General features: G+C 42.4%; 9 protein-coding genes across 9 annotated transcripts; 4 read left to right on the top strand and 5 right to left on the bottom strand.

The window, feature by feature from the left end:
- Positions 1 to 791: 791 nt before the first annotated feature.
- On the top strand, positions 792 to 4,094 carry EAE98_010095 (uncharacterized protein; the record flags this gene model as incomplete). Its single annotated transcript, XM_038957716.1, has 1 exon — positions 792 to 4,094. One exon carries the CDS (start codon positions 792 to 794, stop codon positions 4,092 to 4,094), a length of 3,303 nt encoding a protein of 1,100 aa, XP_038805942.1.
- Positions 4,095 to 7,081: 2,987 nt separating this feature from the next.
- On the bottom strand, positions 7,082 to 8,007 carry EAE98_010094 (uncharacterized protein; the record flags this gene model as incomplete). Its single annotated transcript, XM_038957715.1, has 4 exons — positions 7,082 to 7,259; positions 7,332 to 7,438; positions 7,494 to 7,663; positions 7,716 to 8,007. The coding sequence occupies 4 exons, from the start codon at positions 8,005 to 8,007 to the stop codon at positions 7,082 to 7,084; spliced, it is 747 nt and encodes a 248-aa protein (XP_038805941.1).
- Positions 8,008 to 8,735: 728 nt separating this feature from the next.
- On the top strand, positions 8,736 to 9,361 carry EAE98_010093 (uncharacterized protein; the record flags this gene model as incomplete). The annotated part of the gene is made up of 2 exons (XM_038957714.1): positions 8,736 to 8,858; positions 8,882 to 9,361. 2 exons carry the CDS (start codon positions 8,736 to 8,738, stop codon positions 9,359 to 9,361), a joined length of 603 nt encoding a protein of 200 aa, XP_038805940.1.
- A 657-nt stretch (positions 9,362 to 10,018) lies between these two features.
- Positions 10,019 to 11,489, top strand: EAE98_010092 (uncharacterized protein). The gene is made up of 3 exons (XM_038957713.1): positions 10,019 to 10,588; positions 10,679 to 11,001; positions 11,073 to 11,489. The coding sequence occupies exons 1-3, from the start codon at positions 10,463 to 10,465 to the stop codon at positions 11,134 to 11,136; spliced, it is 513 nt and encodes a 170-aa protein (XP_038805939.1). The 5' UTR covers positions 10,019 to 10,462; the 3' UTR covers positions 11,137 to 11,489.
- A 57-nt stretch (positions 11,490 to 11,546) lies between these two features.
- EAE98_010091 (uncharacterized protein) lies at positions 11,547 to 12,649 on the bottom strand (the record flags this gene model as incomplete). The annotated part of the gene is made up of 2 exons (XM_038957712.1): positions 11,547 to 12,373; positions 12,433 to 12,649. The coding sequence occupies 2 exons, from the start codon at positions 12,647 to 12,649 to the stop codon at positions 11,547 to 11,549; spliced, it is 1,044 nt and encodes a 347-aa protein (XP_038805938.1).
- A 2,444-nt stretch (positions 12,650 to 15,093) lies between these two features.
- Positions 15,094 to 15,648, top strand: EAE98_010090 (uncharacterized protein; the record flags this gene model as incomplete). Its single annotated transcript, XM_038957711.1, has 2 exons — positions 15,094 to 15,108; positions 15,184 to 15,648. The coding sequence occupies 2 exons, from the start codon at positions 15,094 to 15,096 to the stop codon at positions 15,646 to 15,648; spliced, it is 480 nt and encodes a 159-aa protein (XP_038805937.1).
- Positions 15,649 to 16,824: 1,176 nt separating this feature from the next.
- On the bottom strand, positions 16,825 to 18,246 carry EAE98_010089 (uncharacterized protein; the record flags this gene model as incomplete). Its single annotated transcript, XM_038957710.1, has 1 exon — positions 16,825 to 18,246. One exon carries the CDS (start codon positions 18,244 to 18,246, stop codon positions 16,825 to 16,827), a length of 1,422 nt encoding a protein of 473 aa, XP_038805936.1.
- Positions 18,247 to 19,317: 1,071 nt separating this feature from the next.
- On the bottom strand, positions 19,318 to 19,839 carry EAE98_010088 (uncharacterized protein; the record flags this gene model as incomplete). Its single annotated transcript, XM_038957709.1, has 1 exon — positions 19,318 to 19,839. The coding sequence occupies one exon, from the start codon at positions 19,837 to 19,839 to the stop codon at positions 19,318 to 19,320; it is 522 nt and encodes a 173-aa protein (XP_038805935.1).
- A 1,256-nt stretch (positions 19,840 to 21,095) lies between these two features.
- EAE98_010087 (uncharacterized protein) lies at positions 21,096 to 24,577 on the bottom strand. Its single transcript, XM_038957708.1, has 6 exons — positions 22,734 to 24,577; positions 22,452 to 22,678; positions 22,254 to 22,396; positions 22,106 to 22,200; positions 21,933 to 22,049; positions 21,096 to 21,842 (listed from the first exon to the last, which is right to left on the bottom strand). The coding sequence occupies exons 1-6, from the start codon at positions 22,875 to 22,877 to the stop codon at positions 21,168 to 21,170; spliced, it is 1,401 nt and encodes a 466-aa protein (XP_038805934.1). The 5' UTR covers positions 22,878 to 24,577; the 3' UTR covers positions 21,096 to 21,167.
- Positions 24,578 to 24,658: the final 81 nt, after the last annotated feature.

The following is a 24,658-nucleotide window of genomic DNA, read 5'->3' as shown; positions in this document are numbered from 1 at the left end:
ATCTTCAACAAGCTGGCATGTTAGATATCATCGGTTACGCCAATTATCCGGAAGATGATGAAGGGGCATGGAATTAGCTTCTCATTTTCTTTCCTCTCTTCTTCTTCATCTCCTTCACCCAAGAAGCAATGAGGGATAAATTTAGAGTCAAAGTACTCCAAGAATACCATGAAGAACAATGTTTATAATTCACTCAGTTCTAGCAATGTTCAATTGGTGGTCCTTTGCCAAAATGCAGCATCGTGAACTACCTACCTATATTGATATTGACTTTTTGACACTCACCGACATTCTCAAAAGTTTGGTAGATGATTCTCAATCCAACCCGAAAAAGGGTCCGGAAACCATTCACCCCTGCCTCATTACCATTTTATATTCGATTGATTTGTTCGTCGTTGAATTCCCCTCAATTCATTCCACCTTTTGGTTTGGCATTTCTGCGAAGGGTAAAAGCTAAAAGATCAGTCCCCTGGTCCCCTACAAATATTTACATGGTTACCACGACAACCGAACAATCTCAACATTTACTCTTCCATTTCATCAGATATCTTCCAATGGTTTCAAATATTTCAATTTTGACAGACATGCGTCCTATTTTATCTGCACTGCATGTTAATTAACTAATGAGATTCTTGTAAAATCACTCCGTACACTTGTTGTCAAACCCTCCAACTTGATCCTCGTACCAATCATCAAAATTAATCGACGGGTTGCTGCATGAACTGTTTCACAGATCCGTCAATATTTACTTCCCGATCATCGCTATAAACGGGTATACTTGACGGGATTATATGGAAAGTCGAGGTCAAATTTCGCAATCAAGTTCTCGTCGACAATCGGATTTTAGAATTCTTGAAGATTCCAATTCTCTGAATGATATGGTTGAAGATAAAGATATCAAGAAAGTCGACGGGGAGAATGCGACAAGTGAGGGGAAAGATATTGATAATGTAATGTCTCAGTTGGAGGATCCACAAAGAAATACAGAAGAGAGTCTGGAGATGGAAGAATCTGAGATTGAAGGAGATTCAATATTGGATCAAGAGTTACCAGAGTTTCAAGAGGACGATTCGATAATCGCAGGCACAGAAACGAAACACAACGAACATGATGATTGCGAAGACTGCAAACACGCAAGAGAGGAGAAGCGCAGGCGAGCAGAGACAAGGGAACTACAGATGCGGCGAATCGATGCGGAAATCAAGGATGCAGCGCGAAAGGTTTTGGAGAGCATTGAAAAGAAGGATCCCATGGGGAGTACGACCACGAACGACTACAACGATTTAATCCTTAGCACACAAACGGCGGATAGCTATGAACCAGAAGATCATGACGATTCTCTTTCGAGCGCAGGAACCGACGAGAGCTACGCAAGAAATTCATACAATGGGCAAGATGGAACGGAATTGACATATGATATCACAAACGCTACGATGGAAGACGAAGAACAAACGGAGGACGAGGACAGTATTCTTCACCACGATCTTTCTAGTACCGATGCCGAAACAGAACGTGGGGACTATGATATGGAAAGGAGAGATAGTAGCTCACGTTATGGAGATGTCGAAGACGATGTTTTCACTGATGGTTCCGACAAGAGTCCCCGGTTGTCAATAGGTTCTGCGGAGGAAGAACCCAGCAAAGTGAACATGAGTAATCGAAACTCATGGCAATCAAACAGAAATCTCGATTTAAGTGAAGAAGCTCACCAATTAGTTGAACTCAATTCACCGGTTGTTGGTGAAGAAGCTGCAACAGAATCTATCGTCTCAAGAATTCCTAGCGGTAGTTCACATTCTCGCACGTCTGCACCAAGAGCAATGGATTCATCATGCAGTCCGAGAAAAGTACCGCGTCATCCATTCCGTACACCGTCAGATATCAGGGCGATGCAAATGTATTCACCAGCTCCTTCGCTCTTTTCCACTCCTTATTCAGTAAAACGACAACAAAATCCCACTGTTTCTCGTCTTGGCACTCCAACTGGTTCTCAATACTCCAAAAGTCGTACGCCAACTCGTTTCAAGAAAACTAGAGAAGAGTCTTCCCTTGTACTTCTTCATGTTACCGTTCTTCCATTGCAATGGCAATACGCCAAAGCTATACTTGCTCCAGAACTTCCCGCCAATCTTTACAGTATTCGTGAGGCATATTATCTTTTACAAGAAAAGCTTAGCGAAACCATTCTTACTCGTGGAATATTACTTCCTCATCCACAAGATAGTTATGAATGTCTTCAAGAGCGTTTTCTTGATGCTCTAGAACTCCCAGTCCGCCCTCGGGCTAAAATCCTACGGTGTGGGCATTATATGGGTCCTAACACCACATCCTCCGACGATGACTCGGACGAAAGAGATAGTGGGTTTGGTAGTACAGGAAGGTTTAGACCCAGACCAGAAAAAGTTTGGTGCGACATTTGCCGTCGAGACGTCAGATACGAAGATGATGATCAAGACGAAGACGATAAAAGGTTCAACGTCAAAATCTTCGCAAGCAACGGCTTAATGAGAGCTGGGGCCTGGGCAGCCGCATGGCGAGAAATGGAAAGAGTAGATATCGAAATTGAACCATTTGTTCAACCATGGATGGTTGAAGATATGGAAGATTTAATCGAGAGACTACGAGAAGCGGAAGAAAGAGATGAGGATAGTTATGAAAATTATTCGGATGATTCGAGTAGAGAAAGTTTAGGATCGGAAGCTCAGAGGTTACATGAGCAGGGGATGGACAAGGTTACACTGAGACAGAAGAGAGGGGGCTTGGAAGAGAGAATACAAAGAAACGAATGGTTGGCTGCTGCTTCTAAGGCTGCGGTAGAAGAGGCGGAGAAGTGCGCGAGGGAGGCTGAAGTCTTGAGGTTGAGAGAAGAAGATTTGGCGAGAGTCAAAGAGGAAGAAGCTAGACTGTTTGAAGAAGAAGCCGAAATCTTGCGACTTCAAAAAGAATCTGAAGCAGCCCAAAAAGCGGAGGAGGAAGCTGGAAAACTTCATGTTGAAGCGGAGACTTTGAGACTTCAGGAAGAAGAAGCTGAGAAATTACGAATTGAAGCTGAAGCTGAGATTACACGGCTTGTGGAAGAAGTGAATAGAGCTCAAGAGTCAGCTGACCTGGATCCTGGGTCACCACAGCATAACGGCGAAAGCCAAGCCGCCAAAGAGCTGGAATTAAAAGCCCAAAGAATCCACGAAGAAGAAATGGCATTAGAAGAAGAAGCACGACGTATCTTCGAGGCAGAACTTGCAGAACAGAGGGTTCTTGAGGAGCGAGCTAGGGAGATTATGGAGGAAGAAAAGGCCTTGAGGAAAGCTAAGGAGGAAGAAAATATACGACAGAAAATCGCGAAACAGGAAAAGGAGGCGGAAGAAACGAGATTAAGGGATATCTATGAGAAAGCTTCAACCCGAAGCGAAACAACACAGTTTTCTTCTACCTATGCTCCTCCCTCGAAATCAAAGGCTCCTGAGAGGACAGTAGAGGGGAACGAAACACTCACGGAGCTTCTAGTCAAAGCAGCACGTGTAGCGATGCGCGATAGGAAAAATATACTCATCTTAGTTCTCAGCGTGGTAGTGCTAATCCTAGCGCTGAAACCGACCTCAACACAAGAAGTTGAAGGAAGGAAACCTGTACCGGATACCATTTTCCAGAACCGTAGGTATGAAGTTGGTCAGAGTGTCGATCAGAGAGGCTATGCTGCTTCTGAGAGTGCTTTGCCTATGAGGGAGATTGAGAGCTCGATTGGTTGGAAAGGACAGGGAAGAGATGTGGTTATCACGAGCTCAGCGCCGGCTGTAGCTCAAGGCGAGACCATCGGAGTAACAGATAAGGGGAGAAGATTGGAGATTGATGCTCCTCTTCCGAAGGAGATTAAGAAGCCTCTTCAAATTAGTGCTTCTGAAACAGAGAACCCACAGACATCAAGAGACAAGAACCCAGTCTTGGAAATTGGAATGGAGATCGAGACAACTGTGTCGAAAGATATCCCAGCCTTTAATCTTCCCACAGATGCAAGTTTTGAAACTGCAAATCTACCAGCAACCGATACAGAACCTCAAGGGGAGAATCCAAATATCGACAGTAATACCGAATCATAAATCGGGAAACACAATAACAGAAAGGAGAAGGAAAGATAAGCAAATAATGATGTGGTTCATTTGATACAGATAGGATATGTTCAGATACCTGGTTACCAGTCCTATGAGCGTGTGCATTGTTGGAGTATTTATGTAGCGGATGCGAATGAATGAATGAGCAATTATGTTGGTTAGTTAGTTGGATTGTTTATGTGATGTTGTGGTTGCGGTTATGGTTATGTTCATTTTTTTGTTTGGAAATTTGGATAGAATTTAGGATTCTTACGCTCTTTTTTTGTTTTGTCTTGGCTTGGTTTGGTCCGGATAGATGTGTGTATGATGCTGATGATTGGATTTGTCAGGATATTTGTTGGTGGTGTTTGGAATTTGAGGAATGATGAAGCTGGAAATCTTATCTTGGAGGATAATGAAAGGGAAGTGTGGAGGTAGTATGGTTGGTTGTATATATTGTTGTGGGATTTGTTTGGTTGGATGAATAAATGAGTAGGTAGTTAGACTAGTACGAAGATCAAATGAAATGAAAATAAATGAACCCCGTACATCTTTTGTTGGGGATTGTGGTACATAATGAGGATATGTCTTTATGAAGACATTGTGAGATTCTGAGATGGTTAGTATCGAGAGACCTACCTGCCTACTTGGGATCTCCAGCTAGGTATAGAAGTCTCTAATCTCATCTCATCTCATCTCGCTCATCTGGATAATATTCTCTATTAGATAATTAAATATAAAGCTCTTTCCAATCTTCTCATCTCATCTTCCTAGATAATATCCCCTACTAGCTAGCAGACTAGCTTGGGACTGCGATTAGAGTGGTGCGCTAGGGGAGTGCAAGGGGAAAATGTGTGTATTTGACGAATGAGAATTTGGACTATTGGTTGGATGGGATGGGATGATTTGTTTTCTGTTTTGTTGGTTGTTTTATTGTGATATTGTTAAATCTATGTGATGCTAAAAAGAGAAAATATTATTACGTTGTATGTGTCTGGACACAGAAGTAGAATCGAAGCTTGGAAAATGGTCGTTTAAGCTCTGAAGGATGTTTTTCTTTGAATGAAGAGGGGTAATTGGGGATTTTATCTAGGTATGGTATAATTGACAGTAGAGGATTTTTCTTAGGGTGATTGCTAGAAGGGTTGGGATCGCAAATTAGATAGATGGTGGCAGCGAAATAATTAGATAAGTATGCACATTCTAGCGAGTAGTCTGGTAAAAAATTTTTTCGAAGATCTTCGAAGTAGATGGAAGGTGATGTTCGGAAAAATCGTGAAGTTCTCAGATGTCGGGATTGCCCAAACAGATATCTTTTCATCATCGTGAAGGATCGGTGTATGTCTTCCGGATTCACTTGAATGGTGGGGATTTTATGGTCTGATAGCTCGGATGGGTACTGAAGTCTTTTTTTTTTTTTTTTGAAAGCGTATCTTCATGTCGATTTCTTGCGTCTGAAGGGTCGAGTTCCTTTTGATTCACATGAATGGGCTGTTCTAGTCATATTACATCATCGCTCTGTTACCATCCATGCTCTTGACAGTCTTCCGAAAATGATAAATATTTTCTCATTTCGCTTAGATAAGTGAAGTCCCTAGCTTCATAATGTCTATCAGAGATATGCGATCTGTATGTAGCATCCAGCGTTGCTCAATGATGTCAGAGTGATTTCCAATTCACTCAAATAGCCTCGCTTAATTTCCCAGATCTCGCCAATTCACTTTGCGAGAATCTTTCATGCATCTGTTGGCACATGCAGTGATGCCTCTATCCTTCAAACATATCACGCCATTTTGACAGTTATTAAACATATTTTCAAAATAACATGCGTACTACTATTATGGCTGATAAAATGAACTCGATTTACGTGTATTTCTCTGGATCCAGAGAGATAGTCGATTCTGGTTTTACTTCACTCCATCAATAATTTCATGTAAAGCTTTGGTATTTCTGATTCAAGTGGTGCACATAGGAATTTCATATTTTAAGCTCGAAGCTTATGAATAACTCTCTCTCAAGCTTCAACCGTGATACATCGAAGTTACGTTGATAAAAAGGAGGCTTCTGATATATCACGTGGACAGCAGTGAGTCCTGTATATATTGATTCACGGGAAAGCATAATATTTTTGTTGATATGATACTGCGTGAAGAATATGCCACGCTACCAACTTCTTCTTACTTTTTTTGATCAAGAAAGGAACGGCGTATAATTGCGGAGACGTTTTAATTTTAATGCAAGCTGTCACTAATACACCTATCGAACCCGTACAAGTGCGGAGGCGATTTAGTCGAAATATTCTTGAGTTTACTTGGCATGTAATGGCTAAGCAGTGAGCTTCTGGGTGTGTTTGAACAAGCATTGCAAGAGGGGTTCGCATGAAAGGTGGGTTATTGAGTGGCATAGTGTTGGGAATTTGAATCGATAGACTAGACTCGCTGACAAGCGTCCGAACCCATCCATTTCATTTCACTCAAATCACTTCCAGCTGTCTCTGTAAGAAAAGCTACCTCTTTGACTAACCCTCATTAATTAATAGCGCTGAATCAATAAATGCTAATGGTTTTAATCTGGCAAAAGAATCAAAAGGTATCAGATGAGAGAACAGGTGGAGATCCTCTGATCGTCCCAGCTTTATCTCATGTTGCACCCGAGATTGTCGTCCTATTGCCCCAGATATGGTAGAAGAAATGGCGAGGCTATACAAATACAGCTAGGAAAGTATACGCAACAGATTCAAACCTATTTTGAATGTTAGCCTTCCTTTTCTCACTGCTTCGTCAAGGTATTCAGCAGCGGAACAAAAAGGCTAAGCACATTGCAGCCTGGCCCGAATGGTCCGATCAAAGGTATTGAGCCGATAGCATTTTATGTCTAGCCAATAGTCATGGTACTATCAAGTGTGTGATACACACAATATCTTGTGGTCATTTAGCTAAATAATTTTGAGCAGCCACTAAGCATACAAACATAAACCGTCCTAATTTGTTACCTCCTTACTCGACGACACCCGATTTAGCAATAGCAACACGAGCTCTTGGAGTACCAGAACGAGTACCAAGTGCTTCGATTCTCTTCACAAGATCCATACCCTCAATTACCTCGCCAAACACCACGTGTTTACCATTCAACCAAGGTGTGGCTATTGTGGTAATGAAAAATTGGGAGCCGTTCCTGTTGATGGTTAGCCGTTCATCACTGACTGGCTCATGGGTACTAAGAACGGGTATCAGGAACAAAACCTACGTATTTCTGCCTGCATTGGCCATACTTAATTGACCAGGCTTCGTGTGCTTGAGCTCGAAATTTTCGTCCGCAAACGTTCTACCATAAATGGATTTTCCACCGGTTCCCTGAAGTTAGATCAGCAATTTCTCGGAGAGGAAGCAAGTGAGTAATATAACCTACGTTTCCTCTAGTGAAATCCCCACCTTGTAACATGAATTGTGGAATAATACGATGGAAAGAACTTCCAGCATATCCAAATCCATGTTGACCGGTACACAATTCACGGAAATTACGTGCAGTTCGGGGAGTGATCTTATCGTAAAGCTTGAATGTGATGCGACCCGCGGGAGCTTGGAGTTATATTAGCAAAGGACGAACCCACCAACGAGCGTAAGATCCCACCAGAATCAACAGTTATGTCAAAGAAGCAGTTCTTGCTCGAGTCGTCCCCATCTCCGGGCTTGACCAAAGGAGCTACGGGATTTGAAGTCGAGGATTGGATGAATGGGAACGAAGAAGTGATTGAGAAGAATGAAGGTGTTAAGAGATTGTAGAGAGAAGAGTTGTTTCCCTCAGACGATAGAATTGGTGACGGGTAGGCATACTTCTGAGAAGGCGTGGAAAATGGTGGTGCCATATATCTTGGTTTAGTGTCATTATGAAGCCATTGGAAGGCAGAAGTCGTTGAGAACATCTTTTTATTGGGAAAGAAAGTAAGAGCAAGCCAATTGAAGTTGTTGGAGATTGTATCAACCAGAACTCAACTATCAGCAAATGCTCGTCGATACTGCCGAATTGTTAAAGTTGGGTTACACGTGATGAAGTTGAAGCCCGTGGTTTAGCCGGTCATCTGATATCATTTCAACAATCTAGATCTCTTGATCGAACAGTTTAATTGAAACACAGGAGGTACATCGACGACAACAGCTTGGTGTTTACGACTTATTGTGACTAATTTAATTGACAGATTAAATTAAAACAGGCCAGAATCGTACCGTCTCGAATATACGTTAACGCTTAGTTCTCCCCTGAAATACAGTTTCTCCCTTTACGGACTTTCCACTCTGAGGTCTGCACATAAGCCAGATGCGATATAGTTCTGGCGCGATAACTTCCTTCAATTTTGCGAGTTCTTTTATGTCACATTTTGCATTACGGTACTCTAGGGAAAGAAGCGAGAGCGAATAATAACGAAAGCATAGGCTTTATACAATTCGCGTCCGTTATTTGTTGACTCGACGAATGTCTCAAATCCATTTCCTCTGCGAGCTTGCAACACTCTATATCATCAAACTACCTGTGCCCTTATGACGATGCTTTGGATCCACAAAGCAGTAATTCAGAATTGAGATCAGGGAATCAAATCAGGAGTCATTCCAGAAGACTTGTAATGCATTTCATAATGATAAGAAAGAGAAGCAGATGTTCCCTACGCAAGTGTGGACGGCTCATGACCAAAGGGCGACCTCCAAAAAGATCCCAAGTGGATGGTCAGAAATAGTCTTCAGTGGCTCTGTCTTTCATGCATATTTTAAGTCAGAATTCGTAAGATTTTATGGTTCTAGTAGGAACAATGCATTACACCTTCTGGGCACCAAGTCACTGTGATACCAGGCTCCAGCGTTGCAAACGGATTTTCCGTGTGGACGATCCATTCAGTATCTGGAATAGAGACACATAAATCATTTCTCCTAGTTGACGGGGAACCTGATGCGAGAAAGACTACTAGCTGGCTTGTCTCTGTCTTTGACCATGAGCCAGGGCAGTTTGGATTACCTGCGTGCCAAGGTCATTTTCTTTCAGCACACTCCTCGATGCCAGGACCTTTGAGAATTTCCCAAATGATGTTGAATGGTGCCCAGAACAAGGCTACTGACTCTCATATAAAAGTTGCAACGGCAACTGTCACGAACTCAAAGGAGTTTCCGGCGCTGATCGAGCAAATAGACAACAGTAAGGCCAGTGCCTCACCTGAGACGTTGATGATGTGGATGTTAGCGATGAAATATTACGACGAGTCAATGTTATATCACGCGTTGATTGAATAAATTGGTATCGATCAACAAGCATGGGTTTCACGAATTAGCATCGGACAGTTGATGTTGAATGTGTGAGCTGAAATTGGAGGACCAAGATAGATTTTACAAGATCGGGCTTGAACAAAGATGACATGGAATTTGAGGTGAAATATTGAACCCCATAGTTTGAGAGCTCGAAAGAGTTAGCTATCCTCTAGTTAAAAGATTGACAGACCACTTTCTATGAGGGAACGTTGATCCCCTCTTTTAGACCAGCAGAGCATTGCATCAGGTAAAAAACTGATCTATGAACGGTGGGCCTCTGCATCGTTTTTGAACGATCACATCAAAGTCGATGACATTATTGCTTTGCTCTGTTAAGACTGCTATCAATCGTAATAATGGGAGGTCGAGTGCATTGAATGCAACGGTCCTTGCAATCCATTTTCCTAAGAAACTGTTCCACGAGCCAACGGAAAAAGTCTCTCAATGCATTAAAAAATACTACCTTACAAATCATGTGCGTTCCGTACGACTCGCCTGGCAAGAAAACCCAAATCACATTATCAAATGAGGAAGAATGATTGACTGAGAGCTTCCTCGATCTCAGTGATCTCGCTTGTCCAAATCATCCCTACCGGTCCTTCACATGTGAAACCCCAAACCGCGGCAGACAAGGATACTTCCCCAGATTACCCCGCAGACATGTGTTCCTGCAGCATACTTAGCTTGTTTATTCTTTAACATATCCGTCCGAAGATAAAATTAAGCTTGCCATGCTTTTGTGCCGAAGGGACTTTGCAGGGAATTGGCTGCGGGTGACTAGTCATTGATCCTGTTCATTTGTACTTCCCCTCATCACATCATCACTGTTTATGATGAGCACCCACCAGAAAACATTGAAGGATTTCAATGCGTTGAAAGTGCCTAAAAGCTGCAGATATTTGTTGTCTGGTTGCTTGCCGATCGATATCCATTGAGAGAGTGAGAGATAACAATGGATTTATCCGATCTGGGATATATAATGCGGATACGCATAAGTGTATGAGATCGTCGAAATTTTTCTAAAAGCTTTCCTCGTCATTATCTACCTCTAATTCTTCATACTTACACCCAAAGTTTCATTTCAAAATGCGTTTTACTATTCTCCCCGTGTTCTTCCTCGCCTCCAAAGTCCTTTGTGATGGCCAAGCGATCGTAGATGCCATTTCGGAAATCTCAAATACAACCACCTCTCTCAACCAAACAGTTTCTAGTGTATGTCACATTTCCCCTCCCGATCTTCCCATCATTATCATATTCTATTCATCCATCCCTCCAACTAACTCTCTCCCCTCCTCTCTCCAGTGGTCCGGCAGTCTTCTAACCTCCTTTCCAATCGTCACCCTCTCCGCCAAACTTCTCATCGACATCAACACCGGCACCTGGGTCGCTTCTTCCTCCGCAAATCTCACCTTGATTGAAACCATCACCATCGCCACCGCGACGCAAAACCTCGTCACAGTAGTAGAGGGAACTCTCGATACGATCGTATCTGCCAAACCCAAATTCGACAAACTACTCTTCAGTCCGCTTATCTTGTTGAATTTGGTGGAGGAGAAGAGTGCGACGGATAGTTTTAGTGCGAAGATCATTGAGAAGATTCCGGCAGCTTTTCAGGAAACAGCGAGGTTCGTTGGATTTTTTGATAAATCTCTGACCTCATATTTGACTAGAGGGTTTGGGAACTGATTTGTGATAGAACTATTGTGGCGCCTGTTGATACGGCGTTTGATGCGGCTATTGCGGATTATAAGTTCTTATGAGAAGATGAATAAGGACGGAAGAAATGGTGATTGTTGGATTGATAAAGGGACGTTGGAGGCGAGAAAGGGAGTGGAGAGAAACTAGGGGGGTGAAGCGGTTTTTGTAAACTTCTTGGGTTCGAAATCAATCTTAGGTGACAAAATTTAGTACTGGCGACATTGATACGTGAAGGAATATTTCTTGCGTATTCAATATGGAGATATTATGTATGCATTTGTTGATTTCAATTTCCTAGGCTGGATCTCATCTCTCCATCCCTCTCGTCCATATTGCATTTAGATATACTAGTCACCATAAACCAACACAATGTGCACAGAAGACTCCTGTCCAGCACTTGCAGGACCTAGCTTCCAGAATTTCACCATCATTAGTGTAAGATCTCATATCCATACTTGATTAATACACTCAATTATATTCCAATAATATTAACATTATCTCGCACGTTAAACCGATGGCCAATTTTTCCTTCACCATAGATCGTTCCGAAATTTCCCACATCCAACTCTCGTGGTTCAACCAGCTCTTCTACGTCTCCCAATCCTAGTCCCAGTCCCACATCTGATTCTCTTGTCTTCCGTCTGTTGTTCCGCTCATCCATCTCATTCCCACTTTTCACATCCTTCTCAACAAAATACGCATCCATCTCCACCGGCTCCGCATTAACACTCACATGTTTCTTCTTCACTAAATCAACATAGGATCTTGTCGCAGCCTCTGATTCAATAGGTAATTCGGGTTTAAACTGACGTTCTCCATCCCAAGAATCATTATCATCTGCGATTTCTTTCGTAGTGAGTTGTCTCTTTGTCCGAGGCGTGGACGCTAGATAGCGGCGACGTCGGATGAGTATAAAGGCGATGACCATGATGAGTGTTACGCCAAGGATTATGCTCACAGAGATGCTGATTTTTATGGTGTTGGTGAGGGAATTGGAGGAATTGGATGCGGACTGAGTGCTCATTGGTGAAGTCAAAGCTGAAGCTGCTCCCCCATTTTCTGCGGTGGGGGTAGATGTTTCAGTGGGTGAAGCGGTTGAATTTGCGCCGATCGAACTAGCCTGACTGTGATTTGCGCTGCTTGTATTGGTAGAAGAGCCAACAGACATTTGACCGAGCGTGAATGTCGGACTGTCCACTTCAGGCTGAGTATTATCTGAAGGAACCCAAAATATCTTATAAACTCCATCTCGAAGTGAATTATCCGGAGTCCAAGTCAATGAATTTCCCGATGTAGCAACTGCCATTTCTACCGTCAGTCTCGTGTAATATTTGAGCAATGCCTGTATTGTAACACACCTCCTATCGATACTGCGCCGGCTAGCGAAACACTTTCATTATAGTATTGAATGGGTGCTAGATGGAGGTTAACGGATCCGGTTGAATCAATCCAGGTGATCGTAAATTGCTGTCCTAATACGGGATTAAAGGCCGTGTTCGTGAATCGAAATGATCGAACTAAGCTTGCAAATGCAAGCAATATTAATTGCAAAGAAACATTGTGAAATGCCCGCATAGCGAATGCTACACGGAAAAGAGATAGGAAAACAAAAGAGTGACGACAACAAAACCTGGAGAGTACTAAACTAAACTTTAGGTTCTTATATTTATTTACGTGCTTGGGATTGCTTGCGGCAAGGCCAGGTCAGTGTAGTATTCTAGAGCCACTTATGGCGGTGCATGGCATGACAATCCTTTTGAAATCATGGCCAACCACGATGCAATGGATTTCTTACATGCGCTCTGCGAACTATTAAAATATTGGAAAAAAACAGAGGGTGGTGTAAAATACATCAGAATTGGGTAGGAATGAACCGTTGGGGTCACGGAAGGAGCACGGAAGATTAATGAAGTGAGATTGGCAAGCTACGCTGCTCGTTTAATCCTTTTGTTCATCTCGTTACTGCAGTATGCTGACCTCAATAGAACATTTGTAAGTGCAAAGGGCTAGAATGTAAGACGCATAAATTGGAGGAATGTTAGTCGTAAAATTTGTAAAGTTCAATGGTACCAACAAATAAGACATGAGCTTCACCTCCTATGAGTCTGGACCTCACGAGTGAGCTTTTACTAAAATCTACAAGACGGACTTCACATATTTATACAACTAAATACATGGTGAGCGGTATGTAGCAAGACATATAGCTAATCAAAGCCATAGTAGAAGAATGATAAAAATCTTCAAGAGGTGAGATGCTTATTAACAGATTACACTGATCACCAGACCAAGAGGAGCGATGAGTAAGATGAGGATTGTTTCTACCCGTGTAGATGGGATCACGTGAAATCCACTTGATGAATTTCACAAGATGGATGCTAGTTCAATAAAGTGAAATAGTTTCGGCTGAACTCAAAAAATCAATATCCATTTCATGAAGTCCACTTGGAGATTTGAGTTCGTTGCTTGAAGTTTATTTGGAGAATCGAGCCCGATTGTCTGAAGTCTACTTGGACACTGATCAATTCTATGTCTCCGATTTGACAACCCTCATACTATCAATCAAATTGAAAACGGAATCGAAAAAGCAAGAGATGAAATTGTTCTTTGATAATGCAAATTAAGCGTTTGATACTATGCTCAGTTCTCAAGACCCGAGCATAGGCCTTTGAAGCTTACATTCTGACAGTCCGTTGATATAATGATGAGTTGACTGTTTGATGGGCTCAGGTGAAGTTTCTGGATAGCTCGAATGCATCCTCTATCCCCTATGGGATAGGGTACTAGATATGAGATATCGGAATATAAAGGCTAGTGATGAGATGAATATCAGCAGGATGCTTGGACCAGGTAGCTATAATTTTTGCGTTGTAACTTAGGCTGCTGTGATAATGATATTCCAGTAACGTTTCACTCAAAATCCTTCCAGAGACATTTACTTTAGTCTCATAACTGTGGTACAGCAGAAGACAGACTATTTGAGTGTAGAACCAGTAGGAGAAGTGGACTTCCAAGTTCCGTGCCGGCGCCAGCGAGAATCTCATAGCCCATTCGTTTCTTTGAAGTTGTGGGATACAATTTCGTGAGAAGACAGCTTCCTATCTCCAGAAGCATAGCGCCCACAAGTATGTATCAATAATGATAACGTAGTTTTCCTGATAGTACTGTCCCGATAATTCTTGCTAAATTACAAGATGCAACCAGCGGGATAATACGATATCCGGATTCAAAAGGAGATTTTACGCCAATCAAGAGTAGAAAGATCACAGTGATAATGTATCAATGCGGCAAAATCCAGGCTATAATTTCCGTGAAGACTTCTAACGTTTGGAGGTGAGCCGTAATGTTGGTGGTGTTGGAAGCTTACATATTGATAAGCTCGGCCTGTTGCGGCTTGGCCCCGCTCTGTCGAGAATCCCAGAGACAGCAAGAATAGAAGGACTCGTTCAAACTAGCATCACTAAAATGCTGGCCAAGATTTCACAAGCCTCATCGGTCCCAACTGTTCGGTATCTGCCAAGTCTGTCTTCTTCTGCATCAATCTAACACGCATATAACCATCCTTGAGATTCTTTATCTTGGCAGTCTTTGATGCTTATAGGCGATGCTATACGGAGGTCGAAGGAGGGCTCCAATCTTTCAACAACTTCCGGGAGTATCACGCAAATTTGAGCCACTCCACATTGTATATGTCGTTTGCTGCGCCGCCTGCCCCTCTCTTATCCATTGTATTCTGAGTTTAGCTCTATAGAGCCAATAATCTATATAATCTCGCAACTGAAGATGACATCGCAAGAGCCTTTAAAAACATAAATTTCAGATTGCCTATTTCATCTCAAAATATATTCAGCATATAATACTCAAGCATCATGAATCAAACGTCTCCAACATTTGAACTTGCGCCTGCGACTCGTGCAGATATACCCAGACTCGCTTACATCCACGTTTTTGCTTGTCTCCCCGACAATGCTTTTGCCTTGTAGTTCGACAATCCAAAAGTATTCGAGCAAAGAGTGACGGAGATGCTCGAAGGTCAAGTCGGTGAGCCGAATTGGCAGCATATCAAACTGGTTGACAAGGATACGGGCCAGATTACTGCTTGGGCCTCATAGAATACTTCAACCGATGTGGAAATCAGAGAACGAGATGAGAAGGCTGCAGCGAAGATCTTAGCTTCGACAAAAGATTTGGCTAAAGGCGAATTCGACTTCCCTCCAGGCCTGCCAATGTTCGTGCAGGCTGACACCAATCGATGGCTGGAGAGATGGACTAAAGGGCAACGCCACATTCTTTGCAAAGTCCTTTCTACAGAATCGACTTTCCAACGACGTGGTATGGGTAATGTTCTCGTTGAGTATGGCAACATATTGGCAGACAAAAAGGACTTGCCCATCTTCATGCAAGCTTCGCCTTTCGGCTTTCCGCTTTATATGAAGCATGGCTTTGAAACCGTACAGTGTTTAGATGTAGATTTCAGGGAGTGGGCACCAAATGCCAAGGGTAATGATAGGGGTTATGCAAACTATAAGTTCCGCTATATGCAAAGACTACCACGGACACTTCCAGATGGTATTTGAGAGCGCCATCTTCTTAAGGTTAGCTAGACTAACCGAGGCATGAATTTTCGTAGATTTTTATTCATAATTGGGCCCTAAACAATAAAGTACTCAAAGCGAATGAAATGATCAGTTCCAATGTGCATGTACTAAACGTGGGAAAGGATGAGTTTCGACAAAAGAGGGCAATCATCTTCCTACCTATCATACAATTCTGCTGCTTCGATTCAATTGAGCGTAGTATTATGCGTTATCAGATTGCATCTTCTCCAGGCCGAATTTGAAGCTCAAGAAATGGGTCAAAGAAGGCGGCATCGAAAGATCTGATTTAATGTGTTTCAACCCAGACTCTACGAACACGCTATTGGCTCCAGGAGTAGTGTTTTTATGCCTCAAAAGAGCCGCTAATCCTATTCTCCGCGATACAGCAAGGCAGGGGTCGCTTCGTGCGCCAGTGGAATGTTTTTCCAACATTGAATTCACGATGTCTGCATTCAGTCGGATTATGGCAGGATTGAGGTGGCAGAATCAGTGAATTTTAGAAATGAGGATGATGCTAAGAATCCCAGAGCCACGATACTCTGAGAAGCAACAGTATCAACGGTATCAACAGCAGCAAAGGCAGCAGCAATAACAGCAACAACAGCAACAACAGGCCCAATTTACCGAGTCAAACTTCAAATAAACTACCATAATGTGCAAATTGGTCAGCTGTATCGTTGCCGCCATTACGTTCCTGACCCGACGGTTAGTATAGCTTAAGAAAATGGGTATCTTGAAGGTTACTGACTTAATAATGGTGAAGGTTAACGTAGGATTAAGGTTGGATGGAAGTCTGATTCTATATATATAGTTGGTAAGTTAACCACCGGAAAAAGTGCCATAAACTAAGAACGCCAAAACTAACGACAACCAAAATCGAAAGAGAAACTATTACAGGGCTGGTAAAAAGACATGCATACATATTCAAATCATGTTAGCCGATACTCCAACAACCCAAACTCATATTCGTGTATCCAACTCCATCTTCTTCGACGCTTCTTTTAGCCGGGAGAGCGAGGCGGCTAGATTCACATCTGGATCTGGCAGGATCGTCCTATCTGCACTGTTATTTCTCTCGGCTCCTCATTCCTCCTGTTAACTATCCTTCTTGAATATTTAGGCTTCGTGATCATTTTTCCTTGCTCACTCTGACATCTACTTCTTCCCGCCCGGATACCTCTCAGGCCACTTCTCCAAGTCGATTGTCAGTGCCTCTAATTCTGTTTTGAATGGGTACTTCCTGGCAACCTCCCTATTGATCCCTCCTCTGTCGGCTATCTTAAAAAACTCCTCACAATCCATCTCACTGACAATTGCCTGATCCGGTATCCATTCCTCTACCAACCAATGAGTATCTGTCACATAACTCACTCCATCCTCATATAGATGATCCTTGTCCCCATTCTTCCTCGAAATCTTCCCTCCTGAGGAATACACAAATTCATCAAAATATAAACTTGTACTCTGTGCTTTAATGCCCAATTGTCTAAGTCGATTCAGCGAGATAACAGATACACGACTTCCCGCTTCTTTCTCTTTGTGGCACTCGGGCAATCTCATAATTCGTGCAATGGATGTGGATACGGAAATGTAGGGACTGGGAACCTTGTCCCGGTTGCAATGAGATTGGAATGCGCGGCCGTCGGCTTGTCTTTCGTCTGTTACGCCGGATGTGTAGAGACTGTCTATCCAGCCTGAGCAGCGGAATCCGTAGGAGCGAGAATAGGTGGATTGAGATGTTGCAGTGTGCACGCGGTAGAGGAGGGTATCGGTATTGGCATTCTTGTTTTGAGGGGTGTGGGGGAGAGGGAGGGAGAGTAGATGCTTAATTAGAGCCTCGAGCTGGGAAATGGAAGTAGCGAGATCATTTTCTTGGATTAAATTTTTTTGGCGAGTGAGGATTGTGAGCTCATTGGGGTGGTCAGCTCGAGGGGGGAGAAGTTGAGGGTCATCGTGCTTGAGAGAGTGAGTGCGGGAAGGAGAGTGTATAGTGATGAAATTATCCGGAGAAGTGGATGTTAGATTGCGCGTTATAGGGATACCAGTGAGGTGAGAAATCAAATGAGAAGTCCATTTTCGGTAGAATTGGAGGGTTTGATAGTATGTGCGTAAGTCCTCGGACTCCAGATTTAATTTTTGACTGTGGGGATGGAAAGGATTCCGAGTGATGTTTAGATCGTAGCGATCGCGAGTGAGAATGGAATTGTTAGATATAGATATATTGCCGAAGGAAGTAAGCACGTATTCTGAACCAGGATTTGTGGAAGAAGTGGTTCGATCGTTCATTGCTGTTCGTGGGAAAGTCAAAGTAAGGTCGGAATGAGAATAAGAGCCATTGTTCGATCTCAGAAGCGAAGCTACAGAGTCATTACTTGATTTATCTTTCGTAGTTGATGATGCACGAAAATCTGAGATGAATAGATCTGATTCAGATGTAATATTTGCCGAGAATCTGAAGGGAGGAGAGGGGGACAATGAAGGGGGAGTGTAGTCAGGTGTTGAGATGAAAGCATTTCTTGGATTGTGTCTTGGAGTGGAAGGTTGAGTAGCAAAGTCGGATCCTGATTTTGCTGTCATTCTGTTGTTGAAGGTAATCTTTGATTGAATGTAATTTGATGTGAAATTGATAAAAAGATGATTACTCTGAAGAGTTTGATTTTGATTTGGTATCTTGATATTTGGGTAGAGTCCGAAGTTATAAAGATAATCGATGCCAATAGGCACTCACCAAGCCACAATTGAATTCCGTTACACAGTTCTATAAACATGGCTGATTACCACCTCGAGATTTGCTGATATGCCAGCTCAGGCGGATTATCATGTGTTTTCAAATAAACGCCTCGACACTTGTGCGCTATGCACCATCAAACCCGAAATAAATGGGTATATTTTCGAATGAATTGCGTTCATTTTTGCTATTGAGAGGCCGGCCGCGGGCCTCGAGGTAGGTCGGCTATGCAACTCGGGCTGACAGCCTGACTACAAAACAAAACGATAACAAATTGTGAAATTGAAGATTTCATATCATCGAATCAATTCAAAATCGAGCGCACTAATGCGCGCATAATTCTTCAAAGACAACCACGAATATAACATGAGGAAGAATCTCGAAACCAAGAAATCAAATTCGGAAAATTATTTGTCTGCCTAAAATGCGGCACGAACAGCTACCAAGCCACCCAAGCCGGATTATGTGCGGGAATGATTTGTGACCACTCGTGGCTTATTACTGAAGGATTGACGTTTCATCTTGGGGGAGGGGGAGATGGAAGTCATATGTATGGATGAATTCGGTTTTGACACAGTGAAGTAGAAAGCCAAACAATTTTCGCTTATGCTTTTACAATTCAAAGCATAGTATCAGGTACACTCAATATCATTTATTAACAGATATATCTAGAAATAGATCCGCCCGAGTGATATTGGCTAGAAAGTTCTAATGATTATAGCAAATGTAGAACGGATTACATGGTAATATGAAATCAAATTCAAACCGTAAAAAATACAATTCGATGGGTGTAAAACTATCTACAAAGACGATCAAGCACGGTAGATATATTCAGAAGACAGACAGAGAATGAACCTCAACTTCAGCATGACTACCTGTTATAACTTCTCGGAGCTAATTCGGGGCAAGATATACTCCAACTAAACGTCCTTCCCAGCAATTTGATTCTCTTTCTCCGAAAAAACTCTCCGCTTGACCTCCCGAAGAAATTCATCATTCCTGAAGTATTCGAACTGGAAGGCAAACAAGTCTGCATAATATGGCTGCTCAATCGCAATATAAAAATGTCTCTCTACACTGTCCCGAATTTGAAGGTTTTCACTATCCATCAATGCCAGTTCACCATTATCCCTCCTTCTATCATTCAAGAAGTCCACAACTTCGCTGGTAACTTTTTGATAGAAAATTTCTTTGCTCCAGGTCTTGAGTTCTTTTTTTACTGGAGGGTATCGATTGATCTTATTGGTGCAATCCGGACACAATTGTTTTTGCTGAAAATATTTGCGCTTGCGTTCGCGGTATGAGGGACCGGACGAACCCTTTCCATTGCAATCTGGAGCTGGTGTTGGGGTATCAGGAATGATTCGATCGCTTGGGTCAATGCCGTCAATTCTGCCGGGGATATGACAGCACCAGTAACGTGGCGTTTGATTGCGACACATGGCTCTCATTGCAGTTTATGCGACTTCAATGTATTTTCTCTTAGAACGGCGCCAAAAAGGAAGTATCCTCGGTGATGCGATGTGTGTGTGGGTTTTGATATGAGACAATCTGAACTGTCTTATGCTGATATGCCCGAGGACCATCAAAGACTCTATAATTTGAAAGATTTGGAGCTTTGTGGTAAATTTCGGAAATAGAAGAAAAATGAGTTTCTGGATAAAGATGACTGAACTGGAATTGAAAGAGAAATTGATGAAGAGCTTCGAAATAATATGTACTTGACATCAAAAACTCAATTGTATTCCAGAATCATTGAGAAAGTAATGAAAGACTATAAACCACTTCTTTAACTATGGCAAAGATACTTTTCCAAGCATGGAACTTTACAGCGTTAGAATCACAGTTTATTGTTACGATAAGATGCTAGAATGGGCTTAGTTGACTTGTTCGGTTTTCCACCACCACCACCAGCAGAGACAGTGTATTTGGGCCATTGTGTCTAGAACCGCTTGGTAGGCACATCTTTGACTTTATCAACAAGTATTGTTCTCGAATACATTGTGTTATTCGAAATGTCAAGATTTTCCATATCAGAACTCTTTCGACCCCCACAAGATCAACATACATCTTTCCACAGCTCATTTGGAAAACAAACTCCCCTTTCCTAAAAATCTACTATAAATCCATTCACTTGAATAAACTTTTTTTATCCCAGGTCCTCACACCAAGCCTCCAGAATCAACATACTCGAGGAGCCTCTCAAAACTCTCCCCATTTCCATGACTACGTTCTATCACTCGTCTCATTTTGCCTAGATCGCATATACCATCTATATCATCCACAACCTTGTCATTCTAAATTCGCCCGAATCAGCTTTCTTAGCCACCTTGGCTTCGCCGGTTGACCGGATAAAAGTCGTTCAGGCAGGTACCCATCAAAATGTGAAATGAAGCCTCTATCTTTGGCTCGAACAATCAAGAAACGTAAATAGAGTGAAATAAGAATATGAAGGGAATTCCTCCTCAGAAGGGTAACTTTAGCAATTTAGGAAGAGAGGAGAGAGGACTTCTCCGAGCTTTTGCTGTATTAATTACAACTTTGTTACTTATTGAGCAAACCCTATTTCCAATACAAGAATTCGGGTTGCCAGCAAGCCAATCTACCAAGACTACTAGGTGAGATATGTATTTGAACGTATGGAGATGGAATGCAATGGAATGCAATGCGAGATGAAATTGAAAAATGCTAACATTGGGTATCATATAATTTCGTCTTCCCTTCACCCTCCCTTCTTCCCCCATTTTCTCTTCTCATATCCTCTATCAACCTATCGTCCAGCAACAGGTCCCCCATAAACACTACTAGCACTATTCGTAAATCTAAATTCCTGCACCACTCTAATCTGACCCTCTTCCACCTCCTCCCCTTCTCCATCTTTCCTCTCATCCCTGCTCCAATTCCAGCGATTATGATTTCCATAGCCCGCCTGAATCGTCGTTCTCATATTACTCTTTTCCTTCTTCGGTACTAAATCTAATCGCTGTTGTAATTCCGATATTTGCAATTCTTCTTTCGAGCTCCCATTGCCGTTAGGAGTAGTAGATGTGTGCGAACGAGACTGGAAATAATTCCCCCTCTCATCTTCACTTGGCGCCGAACTTTTGCACCCCATGTAAGATCTCTGCAGCGCAGCTTTCGGAACCATAACAACCTCATCATCATCCCACTCCCCAGGTCCAATTTCTTTGATCCTAGGGATTAAAGATTGCTTTCTTCCTCTTGATCGGGATCTTTCATGATTCAGTTTCAGTTCACCCAATTCGACCTCCTCTTCTCGAAAAGGCGAACTTCCTGTATGTGATGAGATTTTCGTGGATTGATCACGGACTTGTTGGGAATAACGTTTGATGATGGGAGCGACGATTGGAAGATTGGTTACTAGGACTGCGAGAAATGATTCGCGAAGCGACCATTGTCCGCTTGATGTGGCTGTGCCTAAGGTCTCGAGGTGGGTTAGTCTTCGAATGGATTTGGGAGGGGAAGAAGGTTGGTGAAATGAGAATGGGAGAGTTACGTCGGAGCCAGAACTTACGGTCAAGATGGAAACACAACGTAGGATTCCGAAGACGGTGACGAGAAATCCTCCACTGTAAAGGACGAGAAGAAAGAGCTTTTGATATGGTAACATGCACTTGGTACCAAGAATTGTCTATGATATGTCAGTTGCAGTTTAAGAGAACGCGAGGCTAGACTTTTTAAACGTACAGGTAGAGGTATAGCCATGATATACATATTGGTTACTGTATTAACAGACATGATGAAAGCCATTTGAAAGACAGAATTGCCAGAATAACAGGAATCTGTGGTTTGTCATTAAAAAGGTCTCCAAATAGGCTGGATGCCAGTTACTCACTTCCTGGATCTGGATAAATTTGCCATTGCTTCTTCAATGGCATGCATTTACAAAATACTACCAGAATAGCTGATAGATATGTGACACCCAACACCACATATCCTACAGTGATACGTTTCAATGGCCTTTTTTCAGCAGCTGAACTATAATTCAATGTTAGTCATTAAATAATACCGAGATCGAGAGCTACCCCCTTACATCAAACGAGCATAGTAGGTGATCCAACAAGCTTTCAGTAACCACATCAACGAAATGTAGGTTACCCAATTCCAAATATGCGTTTTAGCCCCGTTAACTCGGTACAACCATTCTAAAGAATTAGGATCAAGAGTCTGACGCTCCAATTCAGTCATTCCACCATTCGAATAACCTAACCAGCGAGCCACGAGGTAGTATGATGAGGTTGCTTCAGCTGTATATGCGAACTATCATTGCACATCAGAATCATATCCCAACAAGTTGCATCAAAGTGCTACGAACCAAAACGGCAAACATTAAACCATCATCCAATTTTAATTGTCTCCATCCCAGATTCGAAACTCGTGCAGAAATTCTCACTGCAATGAACACGACGGCTATGGCCCAAGATGTCCATGCCTCCACAACGAGATTTGTACAGCTCATATCATCCGGGCAATCTCAAATCCAATGGCCAGGTTTTTGCAAGTCGTTGACTTCGTAACACCAATACATCGAATATGTCACTGCCAACCAAGCTTTGAGATAACCTAAGCACAATGGGTAACGGCAGAAGGGTATGTATATTTGAAAGTCAAAGAGTACAATCAAAGAGAGTCAAGAACAGGTGGAGTATAAGTTCTGGGGTTCGTTGAACTAAAATGTAAATTTCATGTAGATACTAATTTCAAATTTCCATCCTTAAAACAATATCAATGGTATATGATCGATGAAGCCTCGTTTCATTCAATCATTTTTGTTGAAAATTGCCACCATTAGACATGGACATTGCTGGTCAATCGGAAAGTTGCCTGACCTTGTACCTCCACGAACCGATAGATTTGGCGAGGATCTACTCTTAAAATGGATCGTATAAAATCATTGGGGCACGATACTTGTGGCTGCCAGCAAACATCGCCTTATTTTCCCTCTAGAACCTTTTGAAAATGGGTCCGAAGGAAGATTTGATAATGTTATTTGAGTATGACTGGGCGTGGTGTGTATGTATTGTGGCTCGTGCTATTGAGATATATTGGGATACACCATACCAAAGATCAAGGGACACAGTTTGTGGAGAGCTGTCATCTGTAAAAATCCACTTAGATTTTAACATGTACCCATGAAATGGGAATAGCTTCAGATGAAATCGACGACAGACCCACTTGTCATCTTCCGAAACCGAGGCAATTCTCCGTACCTAGTCTCTTCTTGGAGCTCAGGTGAATGATTGGGTCTGTTTGTTGAGCCACGAAAGATTAAAACCAACCAATGAGAACCCACGATAGAAGTTCGAATAATCATATCAAGGTCAGAACCGTGGGAGAACACCCATCTTCTCATGAATGCAGCTGAATAGAACCAATCGTTCAACGATGTATCAAGAACAAGGGACCGAACATCTAAATGAGGGCACCTGTTCGTGAATAGTAATCACTATCTTCCCGTCCGATGTATCCAGTAACTGCCCTTGAAAGAGTACCAACTCCGTACAGCTGTCATATATTATGGTGGATCTCCAGGTACCATCGTGAGCTTTGAGCCTTTGGTAGCTTATACCCACGATCCTTAGATGGCCTGACCTATCACATAACGAAGAACTACTTTCATAGGGCTTGATGAACCGATCGTGTAGATTGACCATCCTAGGAGCTCCAATCTTCTTCGCAATCCTAACCAGATTTGAACAAACCGATAAGCTGGAACCAAACATTTGAAACTCCTTTAATTCTGGCTGGAAGACAAAGGTGACGAATGATCTATTGAACTCGTCATTTTGAAAAGATTTTATATTAAAAGTTCGTTCCTATCGTTCAGAACACACCAAGAAGTGAAAGGTCCCAAGCAAAAGTAAAAGCAGACTGCGCCGTAACTCAGGGTTCGGGCGGCTACACCGAACGAGGAGAGTTTAGATCTGGGTTTTCCTTGCTTCCATCATTCAAATTTTGTGCCGTGGTGGGTCGTGTTAAGAAAGGTATTATTGCCGTTTGGTTCGATGGTAATATGTAAGGTGACATATTGACGAGGAGTCGAGATTTTGAATGTTTCCCATTCTCATTCCCATTCCCATTCCCATTCCCATTCAATCCAGTTTATCTCGTTGAAACAGGTAAAGGTCGAGAATAATCCCTTCTCTGTCTGTTGCCGTGCCGTGATGTTGAAAAGGTTGAGAATGGGTTATTGGACTGATAAGAATCTTGGTGATAAGAGATTGCATAGCATACCCCTGC

The sequence above is a fragment of the Botrytis deweyae genome (assembly GCF_014898535.1).
Source record: "Botrytis deweyae strain B1 chromosome Unknown BDEW_033, whole genome shotgun sequence".
NCBI classification, from domain to species: domain Eukaryota; kingdom Fungi; phylum Ascomycota; class Leotiomycetes; order Helotiales; family Sclerotiniaceae; genus Botrytis; species Botrytis deweyae.
The sequence above is the reverse complement of the archived record's forward strand: the minus strand, read 5'-3'. Positions and strand labels throughout refer to the sequence as shown.

Bases quoted from the DNA above. Each gene is read 5' to 3' on its own strand.
- EAE98_010092 (XM_038957713.1), top strand. From the start codon at position 10,463: ATGCGTTTTACTATTCTCCCCGTGTTCTTCCTCGCCTCCAAAGTCCTT. The intron at 10,589-10,678 runs GTATGTCACATT...TCCTCTCTCCAG, and splicing joins TCAACCAAACAGTTTCTAGT to TGGTCCGGCAGTCTTCTAAC. The intron at 11,002-11,072 runs GTTCGTTGGATT...GATTTGTGATAG, and splicing joins GCTTTTCAGGAAACAGCGAG to AACTATTGTGGCGCCTGTTG.
- EAE98_010087 (XM_038957708.1), bottom strand. From the start codon at position 22,877: ATGAGCTGTACAAATCTCGTTGTGGAGGCATGGACATCTTGGGCCATA. The intron at 22,679-22,733 runs GTTCGTAGCACT...GTGCAATGATAG, and splicing joins GTTTAATGTTTGCCGTTTTG to TTCGCATATACAGCTGAAGC. The intron at 22,201-22,253 runs GTGAGTAACTGG...GACAAACCACAG, and splicing joins AATTTATCCAGATCCAGGAA to ATTCCTGTTATTCTGGCAAT.